Here is a 17,254-nt window from a genome sequence, read left to right on the forward strand (position 1 = left end):
ACAAATTCCTCTGCAAGGTTACTACTCTGCAGATGAGAGGCACATTGTGCTATTTTGTGGTTCTGTAGTATATAGTCAAACTCGCCTATTTGCCCCAAGAGGTCAACGAAGAAAAAAACGAAAGTGCCTTATCGCCAAGTGCTTGTGAGTCATCTCCAATATGGTTTTATTTTCACTTTTTTTTTCTTCCTTCTAAACAACTCACCTTCATCTTCCATTGATGTTTACTCAAACTCTTATGTCCATGGATGGTAAGTTCATTGGCAAAGCTCAACACTCTGTTTGATCATACATTCTTCTGTGTTCAAGAAGCTATACAAACAGGTCTCCCCCCCCCCCCCAAGTGTGACTTGGTGGCTGTTCATTTAACCTGTTCATGTAACCTGTTATGCTGTTACAGTTATGATTTCCCCCGCCTGTTATCTAAATCTCACGATTCAAATTGTCACGAGTCTCCTTGACTTACTTCATGGGTAGTACAAGCACCCCACTCTCTTTACCCAATATAGCTTCGCATAGAAACTCTATCAAACCATGACCAAGGCACTGCCTACACTGAATGCTCGCCACCTGATCAATTATTCCACTCAATCGCATGTCCCAATGATAAATCTCTGAGAACCAATTGCTGAAATACAGGCAGCTATTCTTATACTACTCCTTTATTCCACCACTTCCTCATATAATAGAATTCTGAAAATTACTCATGTATTTCCTATATACACGGAAGCAAATATTACAATAGGGCACACTTGGCAATTTCCGCCCAATGGCACAAGCATTCATTACTCCCATCCATTTTCTTCAGTTCATGCATACACCCATTAAAAAATAAAATGAACTCGGAACAAGCACAATTTATCCCCAAAAATCAGATTCAATGCTCTATAAAGTTGGCATGAAACCACACTGTGTGTACTAGCAAAAATAAAGAAAAAGGGAAGAGAAATATCTTGCTGCTATTCAGTATTTTATGAACAGGCCTGCCGGCTAGCCAAATGCTCAATGTACAGTACTTCTAACATGGTTATTTCCCTATGTCGCACTATGACTCATTGCTAAGATATCAGACCACCGCTAATCTGTGATGCAAGCACCGCATCAGAACACCCACAGAACTTTCAGATCCTAGTTTTTACTAGTCTACCTCAAATAGATTTCAAGCTATGCAAACTACATATAGATAAATGCAAAGCAACACTGACATCACATTCTAAACATATTCTCTTTTAAAAGATGTGATACAATGATGATGGATCTATTTCATCATTTTCCTGTTATAACTTCAATTCTTTTCAAACACAGAAAATTTTTCCTTTCAAAAGCCTGATCAAAGCAGTGGATATGGTTCATCCTGAATATGCTACATGGAAAAAAGAAAAAAATATGGAGGTTTGGTTCTTTTTCATCCCCATCATTTTCCACTTCCTTTGTTCGCTGATGAAAGATGCGGTTACCTAGCAACTCCTCATTCTTGTTGGAGGAGAGAAATCTCCCAAGCCTCATTGGATGCAGATTTCTAGGCGAGATGCCATAATTTCTTTGTGTGCTATGCACAGATCGCACAAAAGTCAGCCAATCCCCCTGTGGCCAAATTTGAGAAAGCCATAGTCTCCACCCAAGTCTCAAGGTATAGTTGCTCAGGTGTAACACAGAAAGCTACACCCTACATGCTCACCAACTGACCCCCTTAAGGGGAGATGGGCAAGTGGTTTTCTGACACCTTCTCTTTTGGAATGGGATTATCACATGTGTGAGGATGAGTCACAGAGTAGTCATCTTTCCACCTTGGTCCTTTCAGTTTCCTTTGGAGCTCAGACACATAATGATCTGTCATTGATATTAAAACACAATTCCAACCAGCAACCAGACACAATCTCGGCTTAGTATTTCATCACAAGTCACACCTTTCATCATAATCACTGGGAAGAATCTGCCGAATGTTTGTTTTGTTGTTGGCTTTGTTCTTTTTTTATTTAGTAGAGAGAGAAGAAAAGATGGGATGGAGAGAGATTATATTCCATAGGGTTTCCCCCAACACTACACGGGAAATACCACTGCGATTTGTCACTTGACTTGTGGTCGATTTGGGCCATGGTATCGTCACTACAATTTGAGGAGTAAGCTTCAATTTGAGGGGTGACATTGTCTGAGCACTTGAATAGGCTGCCATGCCCTGGACGCCATACCACAGTGATGGTCAAAAATATCAAAAGGGTCAGCGAGTACAAAGAAAAAGAGTCCTTCTCGAAAACGAATCTGACCACGTCACATACCAATTTTGGAATCTCGCTGCACAAGATCCTCAACAAGCAAAAAGAGAAAGCAGGGAGGGGAAGGGGAAGGGAGATTAACTTCACAAAAGGGACGAAATTACCTCTGGACAGTCTCTCTGAGCTCAACTTGACTCACACGGGTTGGCACTCCTATCTACCAATGTCACATACTTGGCTGTGCATTTTCAGCAATAGGCCTATAAAGCAAGTGATCACACTATGGAGATAGGGATACATATGGATTACTGTTGAATTTCGATCTGCCATCTGTTCTTCACTTAAACAGCTGGTTATTCCTCTCCAAAGAGAGATCTATCACAAATCTCGTAGCCAAATGTTTTTAAGCACATGCTGGTAGATGTGTATATATTCACTGTAGCCTTTCTTAATGACACTGCCATATGCTTAGAGGGACCCTGTGGTAATGGTATTTGCCTGACATTTGATAAATTTGGAATACAAAATGCTACTGGAGATCAAAATTTCAACTGAGTTTTCCTCTAAATCGCTTTAGAGATATACAAATTAGCATTAAGAGTAGAAGTACACATATGCATTCCCACAACTCCACAGGTACACATCCTGAAAATATATTTGTCTTCTCAGCAAAATATTACCTTAAAACTGTATGACAGCTGAATGAAGTTCTAATCAAAGTAATCAGCAAAGACTGGATTTCTCTAGCACACAAGTACAATGTACTTCCTACATGACATTGAGGCATCATGATTACTCCATGCAAATTAATAAAACTCAGCTGACACACTCAGATTAGCTAACAAACACTAACTACGATGACATGTACAATCAACACACATCCAGCTGAGCACACATACATACAAACACACACACAAATGCACACACACAAATGCTTACACCTTACCTTTATATCAAAATCATACATACTAAGCCACTCTTGTTGTAATATAATGGCAAATTAGCAGCTACATGACAATTCAAATCCTATTAAACATGATTCGTGCAGGTATAGCATAGAGGACTATAAATCTACCTTGCAAAAAGTTTTCCAACTTGTGGCAACACAGCTCCATACCATGAAGAAAACACAGGTTTAGATTCCCAAATCTCTCAGGCAAAGAAAGGTGTCTGTAATTGGTGTCTGCGGTTGGGACAGGTTGGAGTATGACACCCGTCCCACTGTTGCTCAGCAGTCCCCACAGTTGTCACACTAACCTCTCGCAAACAAGTGGCTCAGTCTAATCGGGAGGCTTGGATGCACTCAAGGGAGGCACAGTGAGACAAGTCCATTCATGGGAATGGGGGTGTGCTAGCTAGCATCATCATACAGATGGGAATGGGGGGTGGGGGTGGAAGGGGAAGGAGGAGGAAGAACAGTGCAGTTTGGGGTCAACCCCATGTATGGAATCTGAAGAGTTTTAACATGATGACACCAAGACTGTATGTGAGTATTCACAAGAAACTCCTGATTCCAGGCTGACCAAGACTGCTGACCTCAAATCAAAAGTGGTATAATAATTGGTAAGAGGACTTCCTACATACAATACATCCACTTTCCTATTAAAATAAAGAGAGATCTCCAGGATTACCATTACCTAATATGTAGGCCTATACATTTGCTGCATACCTGCAACTGGTATAAATTGGTTAATATCTACAATCGAATACCCAGTAATTATTGTTTCCTTACACCTTCCATTTAGACCCTTTCCTCTCTACCCCACTCATTCTACTCTCTTATGAGAAAACATTTAAGGTGGGGAGGGGTGGGGGTGGAGAAAGCAACTTCTGGGTAGATGTCACGAGGAATCAGTGTGACAATTGAGATAAAGCTGTAAATCTCAGTATGGATTTACCACGGGTGAGCTCACACGGCCAACCTGTCACTGCAACAATGGCATCGGAATCTATTTATTTGTTTGTCCCATTTTCATCATCCCCCCCCCCCCCCCCCCAAGCAATGGTTTTTAAATCGAATACTTTTCTGTCTTTCTGCACTACTGGCCCATGCAGACAAAAAAAAAAAGCCAAACAAACAAACAAAATGCACACACACACACATTGAAGGGATTTTTGTCAGAAAGAATCTTGAAACTGCCATCAATGTCCAACCAGCAACATTTAGAACAGGCTATGTTATTATCTGCCGGTATGCTGTTGACTTCACATATCATTAAAATCCAAAATGGTGAATACTTTGGGCAGTTGCCAAGTGTTGTTGAACCAAAACCTTAATTTCTCTGCCAGCTCTGACTAGAAATACTAACAACTTCTATACATTTCCCTCAGTTTTTATGGTCCGTTACCTCTCTTCCCCCCCCCCCCCCAAGTAAAATTGAGAAAATCATCAAGCATGTCACAAGCCAATCTGCCAAAGTATGGTTTTATCATCCCTCATCCACAGCCTCCACTAACGATCCAGTACATGACTTAACATGGTGGTCCGTTTGAGTTCCTATTCAAGCAGCCTTTCTCAGAACATTTTTTGATGTAGAGCATAATATTTTCCAATGTGTGGGCTTGTAGCACTCGAAGTCAGTGACCTATGTTTGAGGTCTGATTTTTTTTTTTCTCAAGTCAGTAAAAGGGGATGGCATGAAAAAGGGGTAAATTTCAGAATTAATGGTAAAGAAGGAAAAAGGGGGATGGGGGGGGGGGAGGAACAAGGGGGTAAGGAAAATATTTCCCAACTTCATATGATTTATCCTCAACACTTGTCAACTCATTGTGGGTCGAGCGGAGCCCGTGATTTTGTGTAATAGCATACAGCACAATCAATGGCATTCTTTCTCTGTGTTTCCATTTCACCTCCAGGCAGTTGTAGGCAATTTTCTGCATAATGCACAATCTATCAAATGAAACGTGATCCTCCAGGTAAAAGACCATGTGGCCAAAATGAAGTAGACTTTCGGGTGCACGACAGGAAATGTACCCACTAACCGAATATTGTGCTATCACAACCACTGTATAAATCATCTCCAGTTGTGTGAAAACTCAATGCTGTGAGTACAGTGCTACTGCCCTCTGGAGTCTCAAATGACAATATGACAACATAACAAAATGGAAGAGATCGAAACACAGCGAGTGAATGTATTAATCTTTATGCAAAATGTGTCTGACCTCAGAAACAGGATTTCCTAGTCTAGAATTATCACGTGACAACACAAGAAAGGACTGTCAAATGAAAAATAAAAGAGCAAACTCTGCAAAATATGTGACTGTTCACATTGCATGAGGCATGTTTAACAACTGTTGAGCTCACACTTGCTCAACCATGCAAATTCCAATCACTGTCAATGCCTTTAATTCAGTGGAACATAAAAATCTACAAATGAAAAGCACCTACAAATGCATATGTACACACACACACACACACACATACACACACACGCATACACACATGCATACAAAGACATCTAGACAGACTTGGGATGGGGTACAGCAAGAACCTAAATGAATGTTTACCTATCCTTGCACTAATCCTATGTGGCATGTGTGATCTTTATCTCTGGTTTGTGTGTTTCTACCTAATCTAAACCTTGGTATATGAATTCCATCAGCCAGACAAGTCATTCGTTGGGATGGACATTAACTGTAAAGCATATGAATTTCAATCCCCTTATAGCTCTTATTTCTGTTTTTCCAATAGCACTTTAAAAACATTGTAGGGGAAAAAAGTTTTAATCTGCTTTTTAGCAGGTCACAAAGAAATGAGCACGAGGACATTTAGCTTTGTACTAAAAAAACTATCCAAGGTAAGTGTGCTGGCCCTACAGCACTCAGCTGTAGAGATAATCCCACAACATGCATACAGTCTGTATCTTTAAGATGAATATTGTTCTCACTGACAAGTGTCGACTGAAAAAAAAAAAAAAATCCTTCGGTTATGCATTCTCAGTACTACATTCTAAACTCTCATCTCTAGTTTGACATCAACCCGTTGAGGACGAGTCCTGAGTATAGTTGTACTTGGGCAAGTTCTCCTTTCTCTTTTCAACTGAGACTGCCCCCGTATGGATGAAGTTTGTACCTCAAAGCGGTCATACAAGACCCCAGAGAGTGTGGACAAAAAGCAAACGTTTTACAGCTATAATAAATTCAGAGGAAAGCAAGCTCTTGGAGAACAAAAAAAATAAAGGAGATGGAGAAGAAGAAAACACATGTGGATATCATTTTGATCAATACATTAAGCACTTTGATTTGTCCTTATTGCTGACGTTGCTAAGGTTACCAAGGCAAAGCAGGGGTGAAGAAGTGCTCCACTTCTATTCCAGAATGAAATACACCACTTTGTTTGAATAAATTATGTCCACAGTTAATCTTACATCCAAGGGTACTGTAACTGCCAGACACATGGTGAATTTTTTATCTGAGGGGGAAAAATACTGCTCCATACCGAACTCTACGCTACTCTCAAGTGTATTAAAGACATGATTTGGGTTGTTGTTTTTTTTTTTAATCTAAAAAAAGTCCCACATTGAATGTCTGCTTTCGTTATTTTCTTCTTTTTTTAAAATGACAGACAAGCAAATAAATGCCATTGTGATGAACCCTGGTTTTCTGGGAGGAGCCTAAAACCAGCTTGGAATGTGTAAACTATATTTAGAAGCAAGTAATCAATAATCTTGCAAATGGAGTAAACAGCAAGTTAAACTGTAAACAAGAAGTCTCTATAAATAGGCATCAAACACTGTGTGTGTGTGTGTGTGTTGTGTATGTGTCGGTATAATGTATCAGCTACTGAGACTGACAGAGGTAACATGAGGAATTTTTTTTCTTTGTGGGGGTTTCTCATAACAGATAGAGGCATTGCACTTATCAGTTCGGGGGGGGGGGGGCAGGAGAGACTGTCTATGACGGGGGAAAATATATGGCTTCAATTCAATTCTTATATAACTGACTGGTAAATTCCATTTAGTGTCCATGAGATTCATGCTCCCTTTCCACGTCCCTCCCCCCTTTTCCCACACAACCAACACAATGATGTTTTGACCTGCTGTTGAACTTTCAGTTGCTAGTATAAGAACAAACCTGGAATAATTCACACAAACACATACACAGACACATAAGTTACAGACACAAACAAATACACAAAAGCACACACATACACACCCACACACACACACACACACACACACCACAAACATAGGCACTAAGATTAATTCACAGTAAGCTACTCACTGTTGTACAGATTCAGCTCGGACAGGTGTGACCCTCTCCATGACTAGCTGAGGTTTGCTGCCCTCTTTAGTTGAGTACTGTACAGTCTGCTCTACAGGACTGAGCCGGGGAGAGCTCTGCTTCGGACTTTGTCTCGGGCTGCTCCTTGGGCTGTCTGCAGGGCTGGCATGGCCGTCGGACACCAGTTCCGGTGGGGGAGGGGGAAAATCCATGTCCTTCCCCTCCCATGGGGTGACTGGTGTAGGTGGAGGAGGCGGACTGATGACATCCCCCGATTCCCTGTGATCACCGCTACTTCCCTTGGGAGGAGAATCAAAATGCTTGAGCGTCTTCTGTGGTGAAGTTGATGTTGTGCTGCAGGGGGAAAAGATAAGTGTTGGAAAAACTGTTGTATTAAAAAGCAACATGATATTTTCAGGATGAGGTGCAATTTGTCTCACAATTTTTATATTGATGTGAATGTACACGTGCAATAAACAAAACAACTTCTACGTTCACGCAAATCCAGACATTACTAAAAAAATAAGGCATAATTTTCAAGACAAGGCACAATGCAACAGAAACTTGACACAGGCAATGCACAAGTTCTTAAGTTTCAACAACAACTGGTAAAGATAATATTTTGGACACCAGTTTGGTATCTCTTAGAAACTGCTTCTGAAAAGATGAGATGCTTGGTCCCTTGACTCTCAGGACGATGAGTCACGGATGTTTCACACCATTTTGTTTAAGCTGGTTGATGATGAAACTTTGTGACAGACTACTTTCAGCACTCACTGCTCCCTGGTGGAGAGTATGATTCTTTTTTTTTTCTCTCCTCCCTACCTCATTGGTTCCACTTTTCCCGTCGGTGGAAACTGGAAGATGTTGAGGCTTTCTGGCTGCAGAGATCGATAGACGCTTGCGACTTCCGGTACCGTCTCCTCTTCCTCTGTGACTTTGGGGATGGTTTTGCGCTCAGCAATATTACTCTGGGGGAGATCAGAAGAGAGTCTACATCAGACTGAATTGTTTTTCTCTCTCTTTTTCTAATCTTCACTTACTGAAAAACAAACCAACACTACTACTGTTATGGTGTCATTTTCCACTATGTGATTCACACAGACACTGCGGCTGTTCAAACTTCATACTAAGGCATTAAAAGTATCATGTCTCTGTAGGACAGTTCTGCCAAATCATACTTTTTTATCTTAATTTCTGTAATATGCTTCTCTTTCATCTTCCTGCATCATAAAAATGTGAGAGATGTGCTCTTCAAGAATGCTTTGGTCATCTTCAAAAAAAATAAGTAAATAAAATGCCATAAGACTATTTATCACAGTGATTTGTCAAAAAGCAGAGGAAGTATGTAAAATTGCTCAAAGTAAAAGGTTGGTATAATAATGAGGGTAGTGTTCTTACATTATATGACCCAGCCGGTGACATCTGCTTTGTTGGTGATACTCTAGATCGGTCCTCTGGAGATATCTGGCCCAGTCGCGATCTTTCCTGGCCCTTGGCTAGTGACACCGCTGAATCTAGCGACATCCGCTGGTACTGCAGCCGATTATGATGGGTGTAGTGCTGCTGGCTCCTTCTGCGATCTGGGTTTGGTGGATACTGGGTTGGGAGCTGGCTGACTGATGATGAGCGAGAGATAGGGGCACTGACCGGCCGGCTGTGGCTCTGCTGCATCTCGAAAGACATGGTTGATGCGAGTCGGTACTCGTTTTGGGAGACGACACCTGTCTGGGGAGGGGAATGGTGACTCCGGACTTGCGAGAGGTCATTGCTCGATCCAAAGCCAGAGTCCTGCGCTTGGTGGTGGGGTGGTTGTGAGGAGTAGGACCCAACACTTGATATTGAGTCTTGCCAATGGTGCCTACTACTGCTGCCGTAGCTAGAAAGGGAAATGTTCGAATGGTACATTTCATCATAGCGACTTAGCGACTGCTCGGAGTTGGATATACTCGGTGGTCGAGAGCTGGAAGGGCTGCTTTGTGAACCAGTGGGGGAGCGCTTGGTTTGCACAAAGTTCTTCAAAGCTTCCTTGATTTGATATTTGCTGTCGGGGTCTGACACCTTACGAAAAGCTGGGATTTTGTCTGAAGGGTCAGAAATTTTCTTTCTCCGATCCTCCACATTTGGCTGCTTGTCCGAGTCAGACTTGGATTTTTTATGGTCACTTCTGTCAATGTCTGTGCTCTGCTGTTGCGAGTCCATCCTCTTCCAGTATTTGCGTGTGTCCTGCACATTGCGTGGATGGTCTGTAAAGGAGTTTTCCCGCGACACCCGCCTCTCAGACTCACTCCTGCGATCCACACTCTCGAGCCTCCCTACATATTTGGTACTGTATTGGGCTATGTCAGAGGAATGTGTGCGCTGATGTATTGGTGCTGTTTTGTTCAGACGAGAGTCCATGTTACCAGATGGGGCAGCAGGCCCTCTTATGTCCTGGTGGAAGGATCCCGTCTTCGAGTGGTTACTCTTCCCAGACCTATGACTGGACCTGAACACATCATCTGAAAGACCCAACTGACGTGCATCCCGCTTTGTGTCTGGTGCAACAATTTTCCTGGCCAGTGCCTCGTTTCCCTCAGACCTTTCTGCTTCCATAGCCTGCCTATCTTTAAAGGACCCTTCCCTCTTCAATCTCGAGAGGATCGAATTGGCCGGAATTTCACTACCGAAGCCAATTGTGCTGGACAGGTTGTATTCCTCACGGGGCTGTTCACTCTTGGGTGCCCTACTCTCCTCATGCTTTGGCATTTCATATGACTGCTTGGGAGGCTTGAAATTTTCTACTAGCATGGGGCTGATGGGCGAGCGCATACGAGGCGCGTTGGCCGAGTCTATGTCACTCGATTGCCTCGAGTGGCTGGATTTCCTGGGCGGGGTGGGCTGCTGAGGCTGTGGCTGCTGGGGAAGCCTTGTTTGCCTCTCGTTGGAGGTGGACATGCCTGCACGTTGCCACTCATCGTCACGTTTGTCGCTGGGATTGCGCCACGTCCGGCCGTTGCTCTGTCCCATGAGGCTGTTCCTCTTGTTCATCTCTGTCTCTGAAAAAGTCAGAGCATCCTGAGAGGAGCTCGACAACCTGTTCCTCCTCTTTTCCACCTCGGCATACCACGATGTCCTGGTTGACTCTGCCGCTGGCATGGTGCGTGCTAGTGGTGCTGATTCTGTCTTCTGGACTGAAGTTGCACTATCGAAATTCTGAGTTCTGGAGAGTGATGGGTAAGGACTCGGGGAATCTTGCTCAAGGTTCCCTGTCTCCATGGACAAACGTAAACTCTCCTGCTGCTCTTCAGCTTCCTCCAAATACTTCCGGTAATCCTGAATCAGGTGATCTTTGGTATCATACCTCTTGTCAGTGCCCCGAGAGGAATTGCCTTTGTGTTTCGTGGGGATGTGATCAATGTCCCGTGTGGGAGGAGAGGGTGGGGAGCTTGTGGCATCCAGGCCAAAATCAAACTTGAAGCTGCCATCTTGCAGCTTGCTCTCCCCATAGCTGAACATCTTGTTGTTGGCTTCGTCATACCACACAGGGCTGGCCTTGTAGATTTCTTGTGTGGCACTATTTGAATTCTTGTTTGGGTTGGGATGGGATGCAGAATTGGGCGGGGACTTGTGTCCTTTCTCTGTGCCTGAATACAGTTTGACGGGAGGCACTTCACTGTGATGAATCGCTTGAGAAATTGTCACTGTACTCGTACTGTCTGGACTTGAAGTCGACTCTGGCCACGATTGTGCTTTTGTGTGCCCACAGTACGCTTGCGTTTTTGACATTGAATCCTCCCTCTTTGGAACCACTGGTGGAATCCGCTTTTCTGGGACAGTGCCGTCATTGTGCCCCTGCGGGTTTCCAATGTTCGAACGGTAGATTGAATGCATGTAGCTCGTCTGTGATTGGCTGGAAAGATTGCTTTGCGCTTGCACAAAATTTCGACGAACAGCAGAGTCTGCAGAGCTAGCAATCTGCCTCTGCGGCATTTGCACGGCGTGTATGCTGACGTCCTGCCTACCACCATACCTCTGACCTCTCTGGTCTCCACTGTCTGGAAGACGGCCCAGGACGGCCTTTGACTGCGCACTGTTGATTTGCGTTGCCATGACAACTTTTGGATATGTCTCCGCGGGCTCAATCTCGAGCTCAATGTTCCTAAGCTTTGGATTGACACCCTGCGTGATCGTCTGGTGCTCGTTCCACATGCGGCGTGCTCGTAAGTCGGAGTGCTCCTCATTAATCCTGTCCATACTGTGCGATAAACCATGCTCATATGCTTCTTTTTTCTTCTTCACAAAGCCCGGAGTTGGGCCCACACCATCTTCGGCATTATTATTGTTCAAGCTACCAATGGATCGGCCAGACTGCAGGAATGATGACTCCGAGGCACTGTGGAACTGGTTGTAGCCGTAGCTAGTTGAAGGTGGGTTCTTGTACGATGGCTGGGGTGGTTCTTGGATCTTGCTTGGTGACGGGACTTTGGTGAGGTCAGGTTGACTGTAAGTCCTACCATCTGTGTGCCAGGACTTTGGGCGATGCACAGGAGCTTGACCTCTGCATGATGATAGATGAGAGAGTAACAGAAAAGAGACAAAATTACATTTTTGAAACTTGAAAGAAAGATTTGAAATGAATGAAGGACGAAGATTTCTTGCTTTTGCACTTTATTCACCACATGTCAGACAAGAAGCAGGATAATTCCATTCCAATGACTGTGTGCAATTTTTCACAGCTTTCTTATTCTATTCTGATGTCTTGTAAAAAAGATTTTTTTAGAATAAATCAAACTTCTCCACAGGAAATAAGAGTCATTTCCAATTCACTAGGGGTGATTCAGAATGGAAATGAGTTAAGTTACAGGGAAAGTGACACTCGTGAAATATGAATGTGAACGTTTAATACAGGTGACAAATCCACATCAATGTCAAGGTGACTTAGAGGAACGATTAACAAGGAGAGAATCTACTACTTGCGAAAACAAGAAATTTTCGCGTGCATGAAATTTTTGCGAATTTTGCGAGCCAAGGATTACAAAAGTAAAATGCTCGCAAAAGTGTTCGTTTATACAATGCGCTGGATGCCAGTGCCGATTTGCAAAAGTTTCATGCTGTAATTGTTTCTGGTTTTACAGCATGCACTGCTTTCATTTCCCATAGCACTTGAGAGTTGACCAGTGGAGGCTGAGCATGAGAGTTAGAGAAAGAAATTGAGGAAGAGAGAGAGAAAGAGAAAGAGCGCCCTCACCTGCTCACATTTTTCATGTATGGTTACAACACAAAATGAAACAATTCAACACGTAACACAAGCACACACACACACAAACACACAAACAAACAAACAAAAACTCACTCTTTCTTCTTCCTCATGAAGACCGGTTTCTGTTCCGCGACTTCCTTGGGGGCGGGGTCAGTGTTGTCCACGCTGTACATTGTGTGTTTCATCATGGCTGCGTTCTCCTGTGCCTGCTTCCTCAGATCAGGGCTCTTGGGACCACGGAAGTCAGATGCTGCTGAACCCCTGCAGAAGGAGAGGACAACAAGAAGAGAGAAGACATTTAGAAATTGACTGCACCAGAGACAACCATTAAAAGTAGGAAATATTCATAAGAAGCAGTTTACTGCACCTTTCTAAAAAAAAAAAAATGTTTTGATAACAATGCTTCTTCATACTTAATGACTGTCTGGTTACATTAAGTAATCCCCTACCTCATCCCCCCCCCCCCCCAAAAAAAAAAAAAAAAAATTGTAATGCTCCCAATAGAAGAGGAAGCAAAGCAAAATTTATTCGTTCCAAGGACCGCTTAGGCTTTGATTACAATGTGCTTCTTTGCTCTGAATGGGTACTTGGCAATGATCCATGACGAGAGAGATAGAGAAAAAAAAAATATGGTGACGTTTCAGCCAGGAGAGGCACTGGTGTACCATAAATGGTTCTTTATTGGGTTAAAACACATCTTTTCATCTTTTTGCTCTTTTCTCTCACCTCTTCAAGAGTGTAAAGTTTTCATCTACTATGATCCACTCATTTAAGCCATTCGCTGATAATCGCTGATCAGACTATACTAACATGCTAGCACAGGATATACATATATTGTAATTAGATTTGATAAGGCACTCTTTATCAGACAGTTGCACCTCCTATCATTTCGGCCTCAGATTGAGAACCAGACAAATTATAGAACCAGACAAATTATATAAATTATAATGACCTAAAAAGACAGCAGCAATCGCCAAAGATAGTGCAGCACTGCATGAATAGGTTTGAGGGATGTCCACCTTTCCACTCAAAATAACACAGTAGTCACGTCCACTCTGCAAAGCTATCACTTCCCAAACAGCCACACCACCCCCCCCCCCCCCCCAATCCTGGATATAGCTCCCTCGCAGGCGGTCTTAGTCCAGTGTGTTATCCTATGGTCAATCTCGCGACCCGCCATTCTCAAACACAGCATGGAAGTGCTATCGAAGGGAGGGATTATCGTGAAATTGTCATCTATTTATATCTCTGTCCGCTCAGTTAGGGACTCGAACAAGATGGGGAAGGGGAATCCTACCAGAATTTGGAAGTATTCCAGGAATGCGGGGGGGGGGGGGGGGGGGGGTAAATGATGTACATGTAGGAAGTGGAAGACAGCTCAATGGCATATAACTGGCAGTACACTGGCCAAGGATGTCATCCCATTGATAGATCAAAGACAGCAAAGGAATGAAAGAAAGGACGTCAGGGACTAGGCAGCTAGAGACGAAATGCTGATATGTGGCAACAGTTGAAATAATCTCATTAACCACAAATGCCATAGGCAAATATGAAATGCAGTTGTACTTGGAAAGGTGCTCGTGGCGGTAAGGGGGATCAGAGGGGAGGGGGTGATAGAATGTCTTAAAATAGTTCTGCCATATCACTTCTAAGGCTTCACCAATTACGATGATGTGCGAAATCACTGCAATGACGTCACAATTTTTCTTTGAGACCCAGACAATGACATCTTCAGCCACAAGAGCCAATGACTGTGCACGCCCCATACTTGTTGATTTCACCACAATATCTGTTTGTTCTTTCTTTTTTAACTGACCACAATATACTCTTGCTTTCTCTCTGCCTCACTCAATCTCTTTTCGCTCTCCTCTATTCAACTTTTTTGAGACCAAGAAGGAACAAGAATGGAATTTGAAACACGCAGTGATGTAAGCATGGACCTTCGAAGCTGTCAAGTCTGGTGTCCCAAGCAAGCACTGGTCTCCACGAACCAAAGAGGTGCCACCAGTATTTGTGATTTAGAGGCCAAATTCATCTGGAAACTGCCACTCAAAATAACTCTGCCATTGTTGACTTCAACGGTCAGTGTATTTTCCCTGCTCTGTTTTCCCTGTCTCATTTTGCGCATATTCAAAATAATGTGATGACTTGCACTAGCAATAACAACGAAGGAGGCATCTGATGTATAAATTCAGGGATGCCGCTTAGAATGAAAGAGAGGTTTGAAATACAGTTAAACTACATTGTATACGAAAGGGCCTGAACTTTTCCAAATTCACAAATTCAGGCATTCCTGATAATTGCACATGGTGTCCAAATGCGATGAGTTTTAATATAAAGCACATCATGCACCTGTCACATTTCAGCACATCCATAATATGAGCATGCTGGCTGGATTTTGAGGTGTGAAAACTGCTACATAAGTAGTTTATAACAATGAGTAAATTATCCTGCATCTCACAAACTCTCAAAAATGAGTGAAAAAAATGTGAAATCAATTAAGGAATTCACTTTTCTTTGACATTTTTAAAGAGAATTTGGAGTTTCACTAATTCATATCATCAGTCATTCCTTCCTATAAACGTACCCTTGACATTTCATGTATACCACAGCCACTAATCAAAAATATATGGAACAATGTAATGTGATTATTATTATTATTATTTTTAATATGTAAGTCACTTCAAGCACACTCAATTTGATTACCAGAATTAGGCAGCATGTCATATTCAGTCTGAAAGCTTCCTTAATACTATCTTTGATGACATCACCTTTTCAACATTAGGGGAACTTCGCATTTGTACCCAAAATCTCTTGTATACAAAACTTTGGCTTCATGCTCTATAATTCTTTTCAACCCCCTCCACGCACTGAAGAGGATCACACCGACAGGTACAATGTAATTAGTCGCACCTATCCCTAAACCGGATTGTTTTCACACAGAGCCACGCCGCCGATGCAAGTCGACAAAAAATGAGCATGAGATCAGCACAAAGAGGAAGTTATCTTGAGCTATATCATAGGGCCCCAGCCACACCTCCCACAAATCTGACCTTACTTCATCAAATGAGGCTACTGACTCAACTGTTTACAGGCTGTTTCCCCCAAAATGATACTGAACAACTGAAAATACTACTGTAAAAGTGGAAATTTTCGCGTTGTTGAAATTTTCGCGCATTTCGTGCAACCAGAAACTAGCGCGAAAATAAAAGCACGCGAATATTTTTGCATGCCACATGTTCCACTGGTTGATGTCTTGATTCCGCGGAATTAAAAACACGCGAAACTCTTCTCACCCAGCCAAGCGCCAAAATATCCACTTTTACAGTAAATGGCACTGTCAAATAGTTAACAACAATGACAAAGTAAAAAAACAAAAAACTTAACAGCTGTTTGTCGTCATATAGATCATAAACACTAAATGTAACTTTTGTCTTTCTTTCTCTCTTTCTTTCTTTGTTTTTTCTTCTTGTGAGCTATCAGCTACTTCAATTGCTTGAAGCTAAAGAACGAAATGCATATGCCTACACTATACAATAAGTATGAATGCCTGTAGGTTATAGGGGAGAGAGGGGCTAATGAGGCCCCGGGGTAAAAGAGGCCCCTAAAGGGCTTTTTACACTTGTAAATTTTTGCTTAGCCCCGGACTATCGGTGGGGCTAAGGGGGGGCCTTAGCCCCACCGTTGGTACGGGACTATCCTTAGCCCACTTTCTGTTTACACTCGTTTTTGCCAAAGTGGGCTAGCCCCACCGATAGTACGGTACTATCTGGCCCTGCAAAATAGCAGGGGTTAGCACCGCAATTGCGGTGCCAAGCAAGTGAGTGTAAACAGAACGAAAAAATAATCCTGGGCTAAGCGACGGAGACGAAGTCCGACCCTCACTGACCAATCAGAAACGAGGCAATCAAGTGCTGCCGGTGCGTGCGTGTACGTGTACAGTACACAGCGTAATTATGAATATTCATGTGGTTTGGAAAGTCTGGGGCTAAGACATACGAGTGTAAAAAGGTCAGTTTTCTCCTTAGCCCCGGACAAGAGATAGTACGGGACTAATTGGCGAGTGTAAAAAGCTGAAAAAATTGGTACGGGACTAACGATAGTCCTGGGTCAGAGAAAGTCCGGGGTTAAGAAACACAAGTGTAAAAAGCCCTTAAGTAGAAGTTTGCTTACTACTCAAATATGCCAAGGCCAAACCAGTGGCTGACCATGTGGTCTGAGAGGCAACTTCCCTGCCTTCACTTGCAATATCATGTATGAGCCATACCCCTAAGCACATGGCTCTGAGGAGCTGTTAACTACAGGCATCTCCAAACTGAAATTCGAAAAGTGGCTTGTCCACTTTGGATTAGTGAGTACTGTACCTACACACTACTGAATATTATATATTTTTTCTATGTATTTTATAAAGCTACTATTGCCCATGCTAGCATGATATTTAATTTAATGAAATTTTATTTTATTTTCTGACTGGGGGTGGATGACTGTAGGACTACCATCGGGGCAAAAGAGGCCCCCTGTACAAAAAGCTCTATGATGACTGTTTTCGATGAATGTAGTTTTACCTGTGCACCTA

General features: G+C 42.8%; 1 protein-coding gene across 1 annotated transcript in view; it reads right to left on the minus strand.

The window, feature by feature from the left end:
- The window catches only part of LOC139718284 (uncharacterized), a 226,781-nt gene that overhangs the window by 14,067 nt on the left and 195,460 nt on the right, over positions 1–17,254 (minus strand). Inside the window, exons 3-6 of the mRNA XM_071629768.1 lie at positions 12,772–12,939; positions 8,838–11,976; positions 8,262–8,407; positions 7,437–7,790 (exon numbers count right to left, since the gene is read on the minus strand). Of these exons, the coding sequence (XP_071485869.1) occupies positions 7,437–7,790; positions 8,262–8,407; positions 8,838–11,976; positions 12,772–12,939 (3,807 nt within the window). The remainder of the gene's footprint in view (positions 1–7,436; positions 7,791–8,261; positions 8,408–8,837; positions 11,977–12,771; positions 12,940–17,254) is intronic.

This window comes from Diadema antillarum, unplaced genomic scaffold (genome assembly GCF_040938485.1).
Source record: "Diadema antillarum isolate AM-2024a unplaced genomic scaffold, OU_Dant_1.0 scf00000092, whole genome shotgun sequence".
Lineage (NCBI taxonomy): Eukaryota > Metazoa > Echinodermata > Echinoidea > Diadematoida > Diadematidae > Diadema > Diadema antillarum.